The sequence below is a fragment of the Arvicola amphibius genome, chromosome 12 (assembly GCF_903992535.2).
Source record: "Arvicola amphibius chromosome 12, mArvAmp1.2, whole genome shotgun sequence".
Taxonomy (NCBI): domain Eukaryota; kingdom Metazoa; phylum Chordata; class Mammalia; order Rodentia; family Cricetidae; genus Arvicola; species Arvicola amphibius.
This window is the reverse complement of record NC_052058.2, coordinates 7,937,736-7,958,367: the sequence shown is the minus strand read 5'-3', so window position 1 is coordinate 7,958,367 and position 20,632 is coordinate 7,937,736. Positions and strand designations below refer to the sequence as shown.

At 37.9% G+C, this 20,632-nt stretch overlaps 1 protein-coding gene across 9 annotated transcripts in view; it reads left to right on the top strand.

Annotated features, from left to right (window-relative positions):
• Positions 1 to 20,632, top strand: part of Gpatch2 (G-patch domain containing 2) — a 155,372-nt gene that overhangs the window by 13,269 nt on the left and 121,471 nt on the right. For 8 of the 9 annotated variants that reach the window (XR_005287712.2, XR_005287714.2, XR_005287713.2 and 5 more), the window contains 3 exons: positions 639 to 700; positions 3,035 to 3,217; positions 3,636 to 3,715. Coding sequence is in view for 5 of the 9 variants with exons in the window: in XM_038349676.1 (XP_038205604.1) it covers positions 639 to 700; positions 3,035 to 3,217; positions 3,636 to 3,715 (325 nt within the window). In the remaining 4 variants the exon portion in view is untranslated. Of the gene's footprint in view, positions 1 to 638; positions 701 to 3,034; positions 3,218 to 3,635; positions 3,716 to 3,842; positions 5,751 to 20,632 lie in introns of those variants that run through there. The other variant, XM_038349680.2, reaches the window with a different exon arrangement.

The following is a 20,632-nucleotide window of genomic DNA, read 5'->3' as shown; positions in this document are numbered from 1 at the left end:
CATATTAAATTTGAACCTGTGTCTTATTCTCCAGTTTATGTAGGACGGGAAACCTTCTTAATAATGGCCTAAAACTTCCTCTGTTGTTTCCCCTTGAGCTAATAGGCAGCCACCAGCACTCCCTTCTTGTGAGGCATGGAGTTGCCTTGACTTGTTGAGAGTGACTCTTCTAGATTATTTGCTAATGTGGTTATGGAAATCATTTCATCCCAGGCCCTGGTGTTTCTGTGCCGAAGACTGTCTCAGCCTGCTTCTGATGGAGACTCCCTTGTCTCAGTGAGCACTGGTGTTCCAGGCTCGGGCTGATCCCATAGCACAGCACAGGAAAGGAACAGTGAGCAGCTGATGGAAGCTGATAATAGAGTGTGTCCCTTATGTCAGCGCCTCCTCGCCGTCACATCGGGCTTACTTTCCAGGTCCCATTAGATTCCTTAGGTTTTATGTGCCAAAAATAATATGTACTGTAGTTAATGGAAATGGAATATTTGCAGTTTGAGTAAAAAAAAAAAAAAAATCTTTTTTCAGATCTTTGTCAGGCTCAAGTTCCAACTCTGAGCTGCCATGTCTCTAGAATTTTACGACTGATAGATCAATTGTTCTTTTGATCTGTTTCCTTTTTCATCTTTTCCTGGTTACAGTGACTCCAGCAGTCTCAGCAGCACTGATGCAGGCTTGTTCACCAATGACGAGGGAAGACAAGGTACTGAGATACTGTTTTTCCCTAAAAACAAACATTTTAAAGTTGTGCATATGTAAGCCATCCACAGTAACCCCTTGCTGTTACAAGTACTGTGTAGTGCCTTAGCTGGCTTCTCCACTCCATGGAAGGCGTCTTGGCTTCCTAACACAATAATAGATGTCTAAAATGTAGCATGTGTTACTCCGCTTTGCATACCTCAGTGTTGGCAGTTTGGTCCCTTTTAGCAAGATTGCCAGACATTGATGCTTATTCTCCACCTTATTCCAGATGTCTGTAAGACTGTGTAAGCTCTCCTAAGAGTGGATTTACGATTCAGTTGTCACATTTATAATTAAATGACTTTTATTAATTCAGTATTATAAACTGTTAAACAGAACTATCTTAAGGTCCTTTCTGTCCAGAATCTTTTCACACTTCATGGCAGTGTTTCGGAGCTGTGAACAGTTTGAGAACCTTTTGAAGGAATGAGGAGTCGCCCTTGCTTGGGCTGATCTCATTTAGTTACATCAGCCCACAACCTGTTCTCGCTTATGCTTTGTACAAATCATAACATTGAACTAACCTTCTGTGTACTTAGCACAGAGGTTTCATGTTTTTCTTAAGAATGCATTACTGGGGACAGGAATGGTAGCTTATCCTCTTAATCCGTGCATGTAGAAGGGGCAGAGGCAGGGAGATGTCTATGAGATCTAGGCCAGCCAGGGCTACTTAGTGAGACCCTGTCTCTAAAATCAAACCAAACCAAACACACAGCAACAACAAAAAGAATACATTTAGCAGAAAGTAGGTTCTACAGAAAGAAACAATATATTTATTGTCATAAATTATGAATCATTTAGTGATTTTTATGGGGGAAGTCACAGTAATGTTGCCCCTGCTGTCTCTCGCACCTTGTTGGTAAGGAAAGCAGAGTAGCCCTTCTTGCCATTTACCAGTAAGTGCATGTTGAGACTATCTGGACTATGTAGAACTACATTGGTAATAGACTTAAGTTTTGTTAAAATACAGAGCTTACCCAGGTTATAGAGGTTGATGATATGATACAAGCTTTCGTTGAAAGGGACTTCCTGGCAAGCCTGACATCTTTAGAAGGCACTGGCTTAAGAAGATATAACAGTTATTGCGACTTTACTGTATCTCACATTGCTGAGATATTTTCTAGCATTTAATTTACTTTGTTCTCACTTGATTTCATTCTTTAAGAAATATGTGTGTCCCCAATCTTTATTTTTTTAAGTGGGGGAATTAATGAATTTGAAATGACTATCTCAATGCTACAAGTCAATGGGTTTTTCATTCCCCTATCTGGTTGTATGCCCAAGATTTTGATGACTACTTAATTTACTTTCTAAGAAAAATTAATGTTGCATATCACATAAAAGTAAAGTCAAAAGTCTTCATTTTTCTAGAGTGATTTTTTTTATTTGTTTGTTTTGTTTTTCTTTCTGAGACAGGTTCTGTATTTACATAGCACAAGCTGGTCTTGCATCCCTGAACTGTGCCTCAGCCTCCTAGTAAAATAGTGGGCGTAGTGTTAATGATAATTCAGATGTAAGCTGGTCAGTCTCAAGTGAGTCCCTGCTTACCTTTCATAGACCTGCTCTGCACCATTTAAATCTGTCTCTCCTATGAAATGTCAATGCTTAAGTTCTGTAAATTTTAACAAAATATTTTTATTCCCTAATTCAAACAGTCTGTGAGTTCTCATTTTACAATTGCTTTTAATTTTCGCTGTTTATGTGAACTAAGTCTGTTTGTCATATACCATTCTCTGCTTATGTGAACTAAGTCTGTTTGTCATATACCATTCTCTGCTTATGTGAACTAAGTCTGTTTGTCATATGCCATTCTCTGCTTATGTTTTGCTGCTTTTTTAGGCATTGTTTTTGTTCCATGATTGCAGTTTCCATTTTATATTTTTGGTTGTGAGCCTAGCCTTTAACGGCTGAGCCATCTCTCTGGCCCAGTTTCCATTTTAAAATTTATAGTAAGAGCCCTCAAATCAGAAGTATCATAAAAAGGAAACGATGGTATGCAAACTCTTAAGGAATCCCGCCAGTATTGGTGGCTTCTTTTGATCCTAGGAAGATTTAGTGACTCATTTTAAATTTTACCTTCCTCTTATTTTTATAAGCTGACTACATTTTGTACTTTTAATCTTTTTTATCTATTTAAATCTCAAGACAGAACATTGATACTCACTGAGGTTAAGTGCATTTTAGATGGTCAGTTATAATACCCTGGTACTCCATCGTCAATATTAGTGGGTAAATGTTGTTCTTCATCTGTTTCCATGGTAAGACTGAGTCTTTTGGGGACGTTGTCTTTGCACAGGTGATGATGAACAGAGTGACTGGTTCTATGAAAAGGAGTCAGGTGGAGCCTGCGGCATTGCTGGAGTTGTGCCCTGGTGGGAAGAGGAGGATCCTGCAGAGCTAGACAGAAACTTACCTGACCCTGTGTTTGAAAGGATCCTAAGTGGGTCTTTCCCCCTCATGTCACATCCTGGCAGAAGAGGTCAGTAGTATTTCCTAAGTGCTGGCTCGTGTCTGCTTACGGTTCTTACCGGGGTCTTCACCGAAAGGGTAGATTAAAGTGGAAACAGAATATAAACACAGAATGCTGTTGAGAAATGTGCTGGACCCTAATCCAAGTACTGTACTCATCCACTTTGACTCATCAGGAAGGTGTTAATAGGAGTGTGAACTGGGGAAAAGAAAGTACTTAACCTCTGAGTACTGGCTAGTTAAGTACTGACTGCATTAGAGCCCTGCTGGGAATCACCTTAGTTCTTTTAAGTGTGTTTCACACTTTTCCCAGTAATATTCTTGGGGGTACCACTATCAGCAACTTAGCTTGAATTCTCTGTGGCTAGGATCTTCTTCTATGCTTCAGTGATCACAGGATCTTCTAAATTCCCTGTTTCATTTCCCAGGTTTCCAAGCTAGACTCAGTTGCCTTCATGGAATGCCTTCCAAGAATATGAAAAAATCTGGAGGGGCTCCACCTTCAATGGTAGGCTTGCTTTCTTATTGAATTGTCATGTTTGGAAATGTTTCCATTTCTGTGGAATAAAAAGTCACATCCTCACCCTTTATTTATATTCTAATGTTATACTTAAAAATAATCCATTTTTTTGTAGGCTACAAACTGGACCAGTGAGATTCCCCTATAAATCAAATCTTCTATTGCTAATAAATTAGTTACGTTTTGAACACCTGGGGAATGGCATTCGAGGGAACCTGGCTCCTGTCCTCTTCCCTGGAGGAATACACTGAAGGGCGAGCCTTTGATGCAGACCTGGGCTGTTTTGCTGCAGGACTGGTGTTCTTTCCTTTAGCCTGAAATCAGTCTGATTGGGGAGGTTTCCCTGAGATGTAGGCTGGCCCAGGGTGGATACAAGCTACTGTATATTTTATATATTTTTCTCTCTTATGGTTTTAAATATTGGATCTATTTATGTATTGCTTGCCTTGCCAAATGCTAACAAAAGAAAATTGGAAACTATATTTAACCTAAGTTTTCCTTAATATTTCTATGACTGGTTAAGTTCAGTTTTTATATCTGACATGTAAATAAAAAATGATGTATTGCCATTTATGATTCATTTTACAAAAAGGTTTCTATACCAGCATTATCTAAAATACTTGTGTTTTACTCAGGGTACTTTCTTTAATAAGGGCTGGTGTAAGTAAGTGAGGTTGATAGTCTTTAACTCAAGTTTATCTTTGTTCAGTTGACTTCCTACTTGGATAGTTGTTCTGTATTACAAGCCTGTTGTATTTTATGCTATATATTTTCATCCTACCTCTAAAACAGCACAGTGATGACAAACCAGTCCCCATTAGGGGGTCACCTGCTGCCACTTTTTCAGTGGTGTGTGTCTGAGCCCTGAACTAGTCACAGCTGCCTCACTGGCTCAGAGCTTGATGAGATCACAGGAACCTGGCGTTTTAACAATACTGCATAGCTGAATCTCACTGTCACGTCTAAAACGAGATGCTGGTTCATCCTTGAATGGCAACCCATGTGTGCCCCTGAGTTTTTGAAATACGTGTGTAACCTCATTGTCATCAAGCAGGAGGGAAATATAACATTTCCATTGACAGCATAATATTTACATTATGCTAATTCAAGTCACTTGAGTTCTTTAAAATAGTTACTTTAATTTGATTAATATTTTTCTCAAATTCCTATAATTGATAAGGTCTTGGTGATTTAATGTTTTCGTATTATATGGCTTAATATTCAGCTCAGCATTTAATGACTAAATTAAATATAATGGAAAGGAAACTTAAAGTTGACATTACCTTTACCTAAAATTACTGTGGTCTGAAAGATTTAAAAATAAAGTAGGAATGTATGACAACCTCTGTGGAGATGTTAAAGATGACACGGTGCACGTTGACCCTCCTGACTGTCCTATATTTAAAAGTGCAATGATGTGCTTCATAATTATATCAGGATTTTTATACTGTCTAAGAGCAAAAATTCATGTTTTTCTGAATTCCAAAGTGCTTTTGTTTTGTATGATGACTGTCCTTTAGATCCGAATAAGTCACTTTAATGCCTCAGCTTGTGAACTTTGCCTCACCAATCATGAATCTAGATGAATGCTATCTAATTCTTGGCTCAGTTTTACCTATTTTTATTTTTGGTCCACTGCTTGCTTGAGCATTGCTGGGATTTGTAGCCCATTTTCTAGGCTTATTGAAGTCTCACTGTGGTATTTTATAGGAGCTATTACAACTGATAGACTGGCTTCATGGTGTTGATGATACATGGCTATGCTATCCTCAAAGCTGCTTTTCCGTCTAAATTGTAGAGGTGATTAGACTTCACTTCATGGAGATTTCTATATATGTGTGTTTAACATGGAGCGAGTGCATTAGGCCATGGACTGTTTTCCAGGTCTACAATGTGTATTCAGAATTTTACTGAAAACAGAGGACTCCTGAAGGTTTTTTCTTCAACCCTGAATTGTCCTTGTTTAGATCTTTATGTACTGTATTTTTTTTAACCAATAAAAATCTCTGACTTGAGCAAGAAAGGTAAGATTCTCAGTTTGTGCTAATAGTTTTCTACTTCTCTATATGTTTTTGGTAATAATATATGTAGCTTGCTACCTTAAAAAAACCTAATTCGCTAAGACAGTCACTAAGGGGTGTCCATCATTTCTTGTAGTAAGAAGTTAATTTCAATTAGCATAGATTCACACTGGAAAGCCAAAGTGTATATAAGAAAGATTAATGTTAGGAGCAAATTGCAACATGTGTGGCTGTAGCCCATTAAGCAGCGTGACAGCAGAGGATTTTCAGTGGGCGATTGGCACCTATATGCACACAGTGATAGAACATCTACATGCAGACAATGATAGAATGCATGTGGAGGAAATGGCAGTGGGAGATAACTAAAGTTTGAGGCAATCTCAGTTCTTCTTATTCCTCACAGACGTGTTCAGTGAAGTCACTGTACTTATTTAAGGAATCGGAAGCCATTGCTTCTACAGCAAAGTCAGGATTGGGTTCTGTGTGGCTCTTAGGTCCTCATGTTCCATCAGCTGGCGGAACAATGTTGTGTGTGTGTGTGTGTGTGTTTAAAGCTGTTTACTGTGTGTAGTTGATTAGCTTATGGGTAAGCACCATCACCAAAGCCTGAACAAAGCTTCTCTCACATGCGTTTTTCTCTATAAGGCTTACTGTGGCCTTCTCATGCTTAGTAACGGTGATGCACTCAACATTCAGCCTGAATTTGAAAGCAGTAAAAAGCACAAAAATTCAATAAGCCAGTCCTCAGTAGGTGACACTAAAGGCCTTGTTTCCGGTGTCCGCTGCGGGAAGGAGGCCAACCTTGTTCTTCTTTCCTGCGAATGCTTGTTGGAAGGCAGCTCAGACTTTCACTGCTCTGCACACTCCCATGAATATCTGCAAAAGTTCTGAGTGTTGGCTTTCAGGTTGCAAATAAATTTTAGCTGATAGATCATTTTTCATATTTGGAATCTGCAAGGAGAATTCTGTAGGAAGCAGTAGTAGTATAGAGCAGTGGTTCTCGACCTGTGGGTTGCAACTTCCACGGGGTCACACACCAGATATCCTGCATATCAGATATTTACATTATGATGCATGACAGTAGCAAAAGTACAGTGTTATAAAGTAGCAAAGAAAGAATTTTATGGTTGGGGTCACCACACATGAGGAACTGTATTAAAAGGGCTGCAGCATTAGGGAGGTTGAGAACCACTCCTGTAGAGTATTATAGACCTTGAAGTCTTATTTTTGAGTTCACTGTGGTTGGTTCTTAGTATTACTTAGATAGACACTATGAACCTCAGTTTCTTCTTTTGTGAAATACAGACACTATTTTCTTTATAGAAGTGCTATTGGGCTTAAATGAGGTTAGAGTACATGTATAGGCTTAGGTATGTCTTTGCCACATGGTCTATAATAAGTGATAGTTATTGTTGAAGATAGTTGGTAGCAGAACTTAAAATTTTTATCCTGAACCCAAGTATAGAATGTAACCTTAAACTTTTTGATACATGTTTTATATATGATTTGACATTACCTTAATAGAATAGTTTATTTTATATGCCTTTAGGCTTCTTTTGTATCTTGTTTATCTTTGATTTGACTTTTGTCTTTAATATAGTCTGAAGAATTGTTCTGGATGAATTTTGGTTAACAAGTTCTTAAATCTCAAAATTGAAAAAAGTGATTTTTAAAAAAAGTATTTGTGCCCATGAAAATGTGAGATCACAAGCCTGAGCATCCACTGTTGATAAGAATTCCTCTTGGGCATGGAGGTAAATACTAGTAATGCCAACACTCGTGAGGTGGAGGCCAGAGAACCAGGCCTTAAAGATCATCCTTGGCAATATAGCAAAATTGAAGTCAGCCTGTACTATTTGAGACCCTGTTTCAAAAAAGCAAGAGAGAATCACTACTGTTGTATGGTTTAAAACTCCAGTTTATTGGTGCCCTGCTAGCCAAACTTTTATTACCTAATTTTAGGAGCATTGTTACGTCCATGAAATGTTCTAGGGTCATCACCCAGGAGATAAAGCTTGAATCCCTGACATTTCTAGACTGCACTCATTAAATACAGTTCAGAATGGTAACACAATAACGATATTGGAATCAAGTTTGAAGAGACAATTCTTACAGCAGGAATTCGGGGAACCTTAATACAAGGAGGCTTTCCACTTACCCAGGATGTACTACTATGTTTTTTGACAGGGTCTCACTTGTTAGCTCTGGTTGTCATATGCAGGCCAGACTGGCTTTGAACTCACAGAGATCACTTGCCTCTTCTTAGTGCTGGGATTAAAGGTGTACACTACTACATCTGGCTCAGAATATTCTACTATGAGTATTCCAATTAACCGGTGTTTTCTGAGGCTGAGAGATTTTTAAATTCTGTTTTTATTTTGTTTTGAACTAGTGATTCATCAACAGGTATAATATCCATTAAAGTTATTCAGATTATTCTGACTGCTGAAAGATTGGGACAAGACTCATCTTACACATAGTGTTTGAAAACCGTTAATTACGTAAGACTGCTTAACATGTTGACAGTTGCTTGAAGACCAGTTCTCATGTGGTTACAAGACATGTAAAGTACTGATGGTGTTCCTTTTTTATTTTGCCAAGAAAAAAAAAGAATCTAAAAGAATCTGACTTAGTTGATTTCCTGATGTCTACAATTTCAAGTTTAAGTGTATGAACAAAAGACTGGGGTTGCCATGCCACACTGCTCATGCTGACAATACCTTGTGTCACCCAGAGCATAGGAGGTGTTCTTGCTCCAGGCCTTGAGGCAGCTCCTTCAGGGGCTGACCATGAAAAAACTGTTGTAGGTACCTCAAATGATGTTGACAGTGACCATCTTACTGCAGTGAACTCTTGGATGTCCTGCAGTGTTTGCGGTGCTGTAAGAGGCGGAAGGTATTTAAGCTCTCTATACCTTTGATGGAGAAGGCTCATTTAAAATGGATTGGTTTGAATAAGAGATTTAAATAACCTATTTTCTCAGACTAGTCAAAGCGAAAAGAGTTTATGACAGAAAATAAATCTAAAATGACGTAAAATTACACACAGCCGATGTCTGCAACTGTATTTTGATTTTATGGTGACTATTATCCAAGCTTTTGTTACTGGAATTCAGCAGATGGATCCTTTATTATCAGCTTTCTGCCTGGAAATTTGTATGCCTAGAGCATTTTTGTAGACTTTGGAGAATGTATGTTTTAGAAAATTTTATTCTAAGTATGTTAATTATGTGTTAATTTCATTTTCTTCTCAGTATCAGTTTGAGATCTAGATTTTAAGATATTTTTATCTTAGAAAATTGAAATAAAATTGGCTCTGTATTATAGAAAAGTACAAGTTAATAAAATGGTAATATTTCTTAGAAGAAATATAATAGTGTCTGTTTGCTTTAAATTTTTTATTTGATGTTACTCTATGTTTTGTATTGTAAAATTTAATAACAGCTGATAATTAAAATGTAAATTTCTTAACACTCCATATCATCAGATAGGATCAATATTAATACTGATATTCTTAGATTATATTTTATTCAATGTGAAGCATACATATGTTTAATAGTGTATAGCACCATATTTACTTATTCACATATCTACATTTGAATGCTTGTGTTCTCCATATTCTTAAAAGCTCCTTAAAAGACATATGTACAGATAACCAATCATGATATTTTGATGATACAAGATGTGTATATTTTCCATAGATTAAAATATTTGTGCTTGCCGCTCTGATGACTTAGTAGAGGTGTAGACTTGTCTGTTGGAATTTAGGATCTTCCAAATGGTGTAAATGTACACTGTGAAACACATATTACAACCCTTACTGTGTGCTAGATACTTTCTGTGTACTGTTTATATATTTAAATTAATATGATTAACATTCCTATGATATAGGTTTGTGTTTACATCTTAAACTGTTTTCCTTTTGGTAAACCAAAATTAAAATGATTTGGAAGTTTCTTCATATTGATGTCATGTTGCTAATAAATATAAATAAATTCTCTTCCTAAAGTAGTCTTCATTTCTGTTTAACATGTCCAAGTGTGAGTTCTGTTGCTATCCTCATCAGTCATCGCTATCTAGGTTGGCAGCCACAGGCATGGTGTGCTGTAGGAGTCATAAAGTACTTATGACTCCCATGGGATCCATAATGGGTTCCCTGTACTTTCCTACCCATCTGTAATGGTGTCCAGATCTAGAGCCGCTGGTCAATTTTCCTGCTCTCCATGTTAATTTACTCTTCTCTTTCCCTTCAAGGAAACTCATCCTTTCTCCTATCACATTACTGTATTTGTTCAACTTTGATGAAATCTCTGTTTATGTTTCCTCTCTTCTTTTGACACTACTTTGTAAAATTCTGGGACAGTCTCTTATAGAAAACAAGATGCTTTAGCTGAAACCCGACGAATGGGTTAGAGTTCACCAAGTCATTCATGGTAGGCATGAAGGCATAATGAAGGTTTGGGAATAGCACATTATGGAATAGCTAGATTGATTAGATAGATATGGAGGGGTTTATAGCAAAACAGTTTAGTTGAAAATATGGGCAGGAATTATATCATACTCTATAGCAGCCTTAGGAAGCTATGTCATTCCTGGCCATACTGATAGTCGTATAGAAAATGCATTATGTAGTTATGAGCATATAAATTCCATCCTATTCCTCCATTAGGTATGCACCAGAGGATGGACTGAACCTTAACTTAGCATTTGAATTGTGTGAGTAACAAGTATGTATTCCACAGAGTGGTCAGTATTGCCTCCAGCTAGATTTACTACTGTGTGTCCTTCTAGGCCTTGCTTCCTACAGCTGTGCACGAGACTGACACGGTCACCTGCAGCTTATGTTTTAATGAATAAAAGTGATCTTGGTGGGTATGAGTAAGCAGATAAAAGTAGCATTGGGGGAACAATTAGAAAGGCAGCAGGATAATTGCAGGAAATAAAGGCTATTGCGTAAAATTTGGAGGATAGAATGCTTTTCAGTCTTAATCCATCCAGTAGCTTTGTTAGGTCACTCTTACACATTCATTCCTCACACCAGTTCATTTGGCAAGTTGGGTTTTGATCAAGAAGCTTTTTAAGTGGTAACTTTATATGAACTTATGCTGTCCTGTTTATGCATAATCATATTGATTACATCAAAGTTACTGTGTAAGCACTTGTGTTTGCTTCTGCCCTATAAAAGACTTGCATACCACACCTTCTACATTTACAAAACAAATTGTATTACAACAGTACATAGTTCTAGGTCACTGTTCTCACAATGGCTTCAGATTAATACTTTTTATATATCTATGGACTTTTGTTTGTTTTTGAAACATAGACTCTCATAGGCCAAGCTAGTTTTGCACTTGCTGTGTAGCCGAGATGGACATCCACCTTTCAAGGGCTCTGTCACCAGCACACATCTTCAGACCCTGTGCTCTTGGACTGACTCCCGATGAGTCTTTAAGACACGGATTTTGAAAATGTAGGCGATCTCTATGTTTCTGTAAATACAGATCCTTCATGTGTCTCAGGCTGGCATGAACTCTCTGTAGTGCTGGACTGGCCTCCAGTTGATCCTCCTTCCTCAGAATTCAGAGTACTATGGTTACAGATGTTATCTACCATGACTGGCTATGTTTGAGCCTTGAAATACATTTTAGAGTCTAGTTAGCTAAACACTATTTCTACTTTCTATCCTAAGAAACCTTTGAAATATGTTCTAAATACTCCTGTGTGCTTTTAAGAAATTAAGGTTCGGTATGGGAACACACGTCTGTAATCCTGAAGTTTCAAAAGCAGAAGCAGGTGCGTCATGGAGGCTGCAAGGCCAGGTTCATCCAGACCAATTGGGGCTACCCGCTTGCTTAATGTAAAAGGACTCATTGCTGCTGATTAGTGACCACGTGATTCCATAGATGCACATTCCTGTTCATACCTTTTGCTGGTTGCCTTTTACAGTAGTAGTGACATTGCCAGAGTTCCTATTATTTTCTTTCTTTTTAAAACCAACATCAGGAAGATAGACATGCATACATTTTACTTTTTCCAAGTAAACTCTGGTTCAGCTCTGGTTTTCTGCCTTTTATGTTGCTGATAAAATTATTCTGATGGTCTATAAAACTCAGTTTTCTAATTTGCCTTTAGATATGTCAGACACATACTGTCAGAAAAGTTTGAAAATCAGTGATGGGTAGAACACTTCCAAATAATGTTTAATAAGCTTTTCTGGGTCCTGAAGTCACCTGTAAATCCTCCAGCTGAAGGTCAATTTGCAAAACTGAGGATTCATGAAGAAATTCTTTAGATGGAAAGGTTTCCTTGTACTGTTGAGTTAATGTGTGCCAGGCAGTATTTGCTGGCCTGCCATCTAAGGAGTGGAGTTCTGATGACATAGAGTCCAAGTGTACACCTCAGCTTCAAGTCAACAAAACTTGTATTGCTTCTGTTGTTCAGTTATTGGATAATTGTCCCAATACTTACGAAGTAAACTGGAAGTTAATGATTTTTTTTTCCTGTTAAAAAGTGTAGCGCCTTCCTTCTAGAGTTTCATGTGTGGATCAGGAAATTGCTTGGGGTTGGTTTACTGTGAAAGTATTTCAGATCAGTGGAATACTAAACCTGTAGGGCTGTTTATCTGTTAGTTACAATATTGTATTTAAAATATGCAATGGATTGTTAAGTATTTCATGTAAGCTTGAATTTGTAATATTTAGGCCAAATACTAGTACTTATTAAACTCAAAGATTAATATATTATTTAATTTCATTTTCATTTATTTCTGATAGGCTCTTCTCTTTTCTACTTTAGTACTGGGGATTGAACCTGACCTCCTTCATGTCAAACAAACATTCTGCCAATTAGCTACATTCTTAGCTTCCCTCGATTTTTTTTCCCCCTAATTTTGATACAGGTTTTCATTAAACTACCTAAGCTAGCCTCAGGATCATCCTGCCTCAATCTCTTAGCATGTGTGAGTCCAGCTCTGAAGCTCTTCTTACTTTCTGATTCATAAAAATACTACTTTTTTTTTCAAGGGGGAGTGTTTCAAGACTGAGTTCCTTTGTGTATAGCCTTGGCTGTTCTAGAGCTAGCTCTGTAGACTAAGCTGGTCTCAAACTCACAGAGATCATCCGCCTGCCTGGTCTCAAACTCACAGAGGTCATCCACCTGCCTCTGCTTTCCGAGTGCTGGGATTAAAGGCATGCCTACACGGCCACAAAAATATTTTAATGCTTCTTATCAATTGTCATATTAGTAAATATGTTATATCTGATTTAGAAATAAGTTGCATCTGGCTTGTGACTTTAGCCACACATTTGATTCAATCATGGACATAATGAAAGCTTGTGGTATTTTTACTTTGCAGTAGTTTAGGTTAGGTATAATCAATTAGGCATGTAATTTCTGTCCTCAAGTACCTACATTTGATTAGCATAAATTAATCTGAGAAGGGAGAAAGAAATGTTTCTTTTGTGCTTTATCCTCCTTCACCTAATGGACTGTGCACTCCATCCGGCACAGCTGCCCCTTCTCTGCAATCTCCCTTCTAAACACTCATGCTATTTTCTCGTTCTCTTACATTAGTGTAGAACATTAGTTTCCCTGGTCTTGTGGTTTTTCTGGCTTCTAATTCTTATCACCTATAACTCCAAGTAAGCATTTATAAAACATCCTAGGCTCTCTTCCCAGTCTAAAAAGACAGAACAACTTTCATTGCCTTTATACTATTTTTCTCTTTCACTGCTTGCCTATGATCTTTGACAGTTCTGTCCTTTCCTAATAATCGTGGACTTTTGAAACCCCACCCCGCTCAGCCTTTCCCATATTAAACATATCAGTTGTTGTTCACACTCTTCCTGTTGGGTTCTTACACTTGGAGGGATAGCTCAAGCTCTGTGCCCTTTCTTCAAAACTTCCCTCTGAAATGGCACCGTCAGCTCTTCATCTCTTCCTGTCTTTTTACCCATCCATCCATGGATAACCTATGGTTTTATACTATTTACCATCTGCCTGCTTTGGTATTATATCCCTCATTGTCTGGTACACCCAATGACAGTCCACTTCTCAGCACAGGTTGTGCTTAACGTTCCTTCAGTATTCTAGTGATTGACTGTGTCTGGCTGGAGGTTTTTTTTTTTTTTTTTTTTTTGTTTTGTTTTGTTTTGTTTTTCGAGACAGGGTTTCTCTGAGGCTTTAGAGCCTGTCCTGGAACTAGCTCTTGTAGACCAGGCTGGTCTTGAACTCACAGAGATCCGCCTGCCTCTGCCTCCCAAGTGCTGAGATTAAAGGCGTGCGCCACCACCGCCCGGCTTCTGGCTGGAGTTTTAAGGGTGTTTTCTATCTTTAACTAATTAGGATGCCAGTGTGACTGTAACATCATTTCTGACAAATGCTTGTCACTAAAGTTCTTCAGTGTTTATAATCCAGCTGATCATGCATGCATTCCATAACAAATGACATAGAAGATTCTATTTGTGCCTGTGCTAACAATTTAATTGAGTGCCTTGTGACGGATGACATGCTTGTTGTCTCTGTGACTGGGAGATCCTGTAGGGTTTCCCCTTAGGTCGGAGGGGAAAGGATGGCCTCAAGTCCACTCACTATAGGGAGCAGTCTGTGTGCAGACTTCCACTGACTCTTCACAACTGTAATAATATCCTACTGGGAGGTCTGGAGGAATAGCTCCTTTCTTATTTGAATTTTCATGTGATAAACTTTGAACTTGTGTTGAGATATAGGGTAGCAGTGCTGATGTGTGTGGGCTAAGGAGTAGGATCCAGAGTCAGCATTTAAAATCAGATGTTACAGGCCTGATGGAGAGATGGCTTGGTGGTTAAGACCACTTGTCTGTCTTCTGGAGAGCTCAGATTTGATCCCCAGCACCCACATAGTGTGGCTCATAACCTGTAACTGCCATCTATGGGGATCTGATGTCCTCTGTGGGCAGCAGGCACTGATGTACCACACAGACATACATAAAAAGGAAAATCAGCCATCACACTGGTACCTGTTTATGTCCTGCTGCACCTCCAGTTCCCAGGCCTGCCTTAGGTCTGGCACTTCACTGACTTGCTTCTGACTGCCGCTTTCTTGCCAGGCTTTTGCAGGCAAAGCCTAGCAGCAGCCTTACAGCTTTTGATTTTCCATCTTTGATGGTGTTTTCTTTTATGTTCTTTTTGTCCTTGTGGAGTTAAACCGTTTTGGCCTTTTAGTCAGGCTTTGGGAGAAAACCTCAGTAATATTAATTGTATGATCACTATGTTATATTTACTGGGAACACCACAAGAACGAAGCTTGAATTTATTGTCACCTTCATAAGTTATTTGATCAAACTCTGGGTTTTCATTCTAAAGGTGGATGTAGGAATTTTTATTGTTGAATGCTTAATTTATCTTTTGAAATTGTTGCAAATTTAATAGAAATAAATAATTTGACTTCATTTATAGAGATCCGCCTGCCTCTGCCTCCCAAATGCTCGGATTAAAGGTTTGTGCCACCACTGCCCAGTGGTGAAATACATCTTTATTTTGTTTGTTTGTTTTTCAAGACAGGCAGATCTCTGTGAGTTCAAGGCCAGCCTGGTCTACAGTACTAGTTCCAGGACAGGCTCCAAAGATACACAGAGAAACCCTGTCTTTGCCTCTCGAATGCTTGGCATTATCTGACCGGGTCATCTTTGACTAATTTTTTTCTTTATAACATTTCAGAATATTATTGCAGTGATTGCATGGGTGGACTCCCATAATCCTACCACTTACTTGTAAGGCTAAGTCAGCAATAGGTTATGGCTAGCTCAGGCTAGGTGATACCACCTGTCATAACACCATCCATCCAACCAACCAACCAACCAACCGATTAAAACACAAGAACACACAGCCAGAGCAGAAGCCTCTAGTGGCTGCCCAGCTTCTAGAATCCATTGTCTGCTCCAGTCACTCGTCCTCATTTTTCCTTGGGGTACAGTGTTGTCACTGTCTCTCCTTGACTAATTCTCAAGATGTGTGTCCCCTGTTGAGTTGCCTTTACTTCGCAGTGGAATACCTTAAAGATGCAAGCTGCTTCACCAATGGGAATTTCCTTTCCTCCAGTTTCTCTCCTCGTTTAACTCCTGTTTCCCAGTGTAGCACAGTGAAGGACAAGAAGGGCACTGCAGAAATTATGTATGGAAAAAGTAAACGTAGATTCTTCGTATGTACACTTATACTCTTTATATTATCTCATTTCTGGTAGGTAATTGTTGATTTTATTTTATCACTATGAGAATATAAACTTGTTTTCACAATAATTTGTAATTATGAATTTCATTAAAAGTGAATTAAGACATGAATATGTATGAAGAAATTAGATGTTCTAACCATGAATATATGGCATCCCAGTGTCTTGAGTGAATTACAGACTTAACTCATTTCTGGGCCATTTGTTTTATATATAGATTAAATGTAGATAATTACTCATTTGACAGGTTATTTTATTACTTTGATATATCTCAAAGTACCATGTGCAGTTCTGGGGTGATTATTATAATAATTTGATTCATTAATAACCAAAATTATCATTTTCTATGAATTCAGATTTGAAAGTTGGAATTTGGATTCGTTTAAAGTCAGTTGTGCTTTTTGGCTTAATATTCTTTTTAGATTGTGGGTTTTCATAGTTTTTAAGCTTACATATTAAGCATAAAAATCTTAGTTGGAAATGCTAGCTTTTATAAGGAAGCATGAATAATTTATCCTTACGTTTCACTTAAAAATGAGAAATTTAATACATTGATGTATTAAGTTTAAGATTTATTTGTAGTGTTTATAGATCTGTTAGTCACATCTGGAGAGCATCTAAGTGTTTGTTAATTATTCTCCTACTTAGTCTGACAGTTCTACAGTACTACATGGCTTATGGGTAATAAATGGTTAAATTATTTAGAAAGTATTTGCAAACTTATTAATATTCATTAATCGAAGTAATAAAATTAAAAGTTCCTAGTCTAATGTCATGTTTGAATGTCCATTTTTTAAGTTTTGTTTGGTTTTCCAGTAAAGCTTGCCTGTTTCTGACTCAGTCCCTTTTGCCCGTTCTCCTAGGTTGTTGCAGGAAAGCACGTCTCTTCTGTGTAATGCATTTTATTTAATTTTATAGTTTTTATGATACCATATATTAAAGATTGCCAAAAATATAGAAAAATTTTAGAGAACATTTTTGGATTTGATGGATTACCACTCATGAAAGGGAAACAAAACACTAAATATTTCTAATCCTGCATTATTTACCGCATGGGTGGCTAAATGCTACTTTCAGCCTCATAAAATTAAAAGGGAGAAATCTGCCAACTGTAGCAGGAATTGGATTTAGGAAGAGTGGTACAGAGCCAAAATATTGCTACAGAATTAAATGTCAAAAATCTTCTTTAATAGTAGATATATAGGTCACAGTGCCTGGTTATGATTAATACATTTAATCTAAATCATTGCAAGTTGCACTCTCCTTTTCCATAAAATACAATAGGACACAAATCAGTTTTACTGTAGATGGATAACAATTGGAAAATAATGCATCTTCCCGCCCAATAAATTGTCAGTTATACCTTTTAACTAAAATCAATTCATCATTCCAAAATTTATTGCAATTTCTAATAATAAATCTCCTCAAATGTTTATTCATTTGGCTTTTGATACATTTGTGCCATTTTTGCTATGGTCTAATGTTTTCTCTTTTGATTCATTGTAAATTAGAAAATCTATTTTCAGTCAATTTTCTAGTGAGGAAGTTAAAATCTATAACCTCTCACCTTCGTCACTCTCCTGTATACATTTTAATACCCTTGAACTTGAACTTAAATGCAATCCAGTCAGTTCTCTTCAGTAGGAGATTAAAAGACTTTTCATTGTAACTTCTCAAGTAGGACTGAGATTGCATAGAAACAAGTATGTAGAGGAAAGTTGTAAGCTGATAGTTGCCATCAACTCATTTTGAATCAAGGGTAGAGGTACAGTGGACCATGGGGTTATGCCATCCTTTCATGTAAGTGTTCACAAGGAGAAAATACAACTTGAATTAGGGTCAAATCCTGATCGTAGTTGGAACCTACTTCTCAACAGCATAAACTCAGTGGTGGCATTCTAAGTGAGCACAGCTAGCTGCATGCAAACAAAGATCCACATTGAGGGCATCTCATTAATTCTGACCTCCTCTTTAACTGTACATTTTATTTTGTAAATATGTTTCCATATTTCCTTCTTCATAATCCTCCCTAAATCTGTGAAATCATCTGGTTGTCCTTATGAAATACATACAATCCTTACAATCCTAAGCCTGTGAAATCATCTAGTTATCCTCATGAAGTAACATAGATTCCCAAGCCTGTGAAATCATCTGGTTGTCTTATGAAACACATTCCTAGAATATAGTTTTTATCCTCAGAAATTTCAACAACGTATGACCATTTTCCATCTTTCTTAAATTACACTTGGTGCATTTTGTCCTGACAGTGCAGTGACCACTAACTGTAATGACTTGGTTTTAGACTGTCTTCATTTACTTCCCTGGACTCAGTTTGGCACCCCTTTGTTCTCCTTGGCACTCCTCCCACTGTGCTTTCATATAGAACTTAAGAATGAAAGCAGGGATTAGCTCTTTCTCTAACTTAGTGAAGATGCATTTATAACTAGCATGTCCTGGGGGTGAGTGTCAGGTCCACATGTCACCCTCCTCTACAGAGTCCTGCAGCACCGTTTCACAATGGCTCCTGTCAGGGATGAAGATGACAGTCCTTGACTTGACTGAAAGAAATCCATACCTTCCTGGCAGTTGTGTGTAGTGCAGCCATAGGAGAAGATGACACATGACTGGCATCATGACTAAGGAGCAGTAGTTGTGTGGTCAGAGCAGCCTTTGGAGAGGCTGGCATTGTGACTAGCTTCATTTATATTAACATGGATTTCTGCTAAAAAGGTCAGGCTTTACTTGCAAGTCTTTATTTTGGGGATCTTGTGGTATTGGAGATTTATCCTAGGGCTCACACATCAGGTCCCTTTTACTTGTCTCAAAATAGTACGTTTTAAAAAGCTGTGAACTTAATTAAATATTAAAAACTCAATTAAAAATGTAATATTTTTGATAGATTCTTTAAAATTTATTATTCATTTGGGTTAGTCAAATTAATTTCTCTATTAAAAATTAGAAGTTTTGATAAATGAAGCTAGCTCTACAAGCTTTAATCTCTGACTTCTGTGTTCTTCTTAATTTGTTTCTTATCACATTAAACATGAAAGTATATCAAATCATGTTCTTTCATGTAAAAATCCATAAATATCCAAAATGTGTGCCTTCTAAAAGACCAGTAGTAGTTTTTTATTAACATATATTAATTATGCCTAATATTTCATTATGACTTTTTCACATATGTATATAGTATACATATGTATTTTGCTCATGTTCACCCCTGTGACCCTCTGTTGTCCCTTCTCCCAGCTAGACCCCTCTCTCCTTTCATGACTGTTATTTTGGCAAACCACTAAGTTTAGCTAGTGCCATTTACAGGCGCATGGGTGACTTACCAGTAGCTACACCACAGAAGAAATCATTAACTGTCTATACCTCCTCAGGGAGGGATGAGGTCTTGTGAGCCCCTCCTTAGCAACGCCCCTCCCCCTCTATAACGGAATGCCCAACACGCCCAATCTTATGCAGGTCTGTGTATGTAATCACAGTTCATAAGTGTCAAGGCTATGTTGGGCCTGGAATACGGTGCTCACCAGCACTCCAGCCCATCCAAACGGAAGCTGCTGTGACCAGCGTGGACAGCAGCATTGATCTGTGGATGCAATCTTAGCCCGGCTGTCACTTTGTAAATGCCAGTGCCCTTTACTTCTTAATCACTTTGTGAGTCTCAAATAGAATTCCTTTCTATCCTTCTCTGGATCTTTGGCATTAGGGCTCTAGCTTTTCACCCACATGTATCCTATGTCTACCTAGTTGCTACTCCCTGAATGTGCCTCTTCAAGCCTCTGCTGTTCTTCTGCTGTTGTTACCATTTGAAACTGCATTTTCATTCAGCCTCAGAAAAACCAAAGACGGAAAAGAAGACCTCTTTGTGTTGTTCTTACATTTACCAGTGAAATCGCTACCTCTTGGCAAACTCCCCTTGATAATGTATCTTGGTTACAACCTTCTCTGAAATCTGTGCCCACCAAGAGACATCACTTTCCTTCAGCTTGACTTCCCACTTCCCTGGGGACTGGCAGAACTGGTGTGACCATTTCTAGAATAATGCAAATAGCATAGACCTAGAAGGACAGAACAATACTTTCCATCCCATGTCTAACTGACTGCATGTCCATGGAGCTTCAATTCTGTCATCTTAGAGTAGATCAGATGACATGAGATGCAATCTGATCTATAAAGGAACTGCTATTCCTCATTTACTTCAGGTTCAGATGTCTGAGAGTGCAGGGCCATAGATCTACTTGTAAGGAGTAGCTTAGGGAAGTTCGAGCACAGTGGAGCATGTGTTCCCTAGGACAGATAATGAGATGCAAACAATTTAAAGAAATGCTCTCGTCAGAAGGAGAATGAAAGTATTTACTGACTAAAGTCTGCAGTGCATCGGTGCCTCCTTCATCAACTTCAAATCAGGTCTGACTACCGTACTTGTTGAACATGGGGGCATGGGTAGGTGAGTGATAGCTAAGTGTTTGTAAAGTTTAAATGGTAATGTGAGAATGGACAGACATTAAGTAGACCTGTAGAACAGAATTCTTTTGATCCTTTAGTGAAAGCATCCTCTGTATAGACTAATTGAGAGTTCAGGCACTTTTCTGTTAAATTATGACCTCTGTTCGCTTTGTTCTAGTTTGAATCTAAGCATCCAAGGCACTTAATTGCTTCTCATTTAATCCTTGACA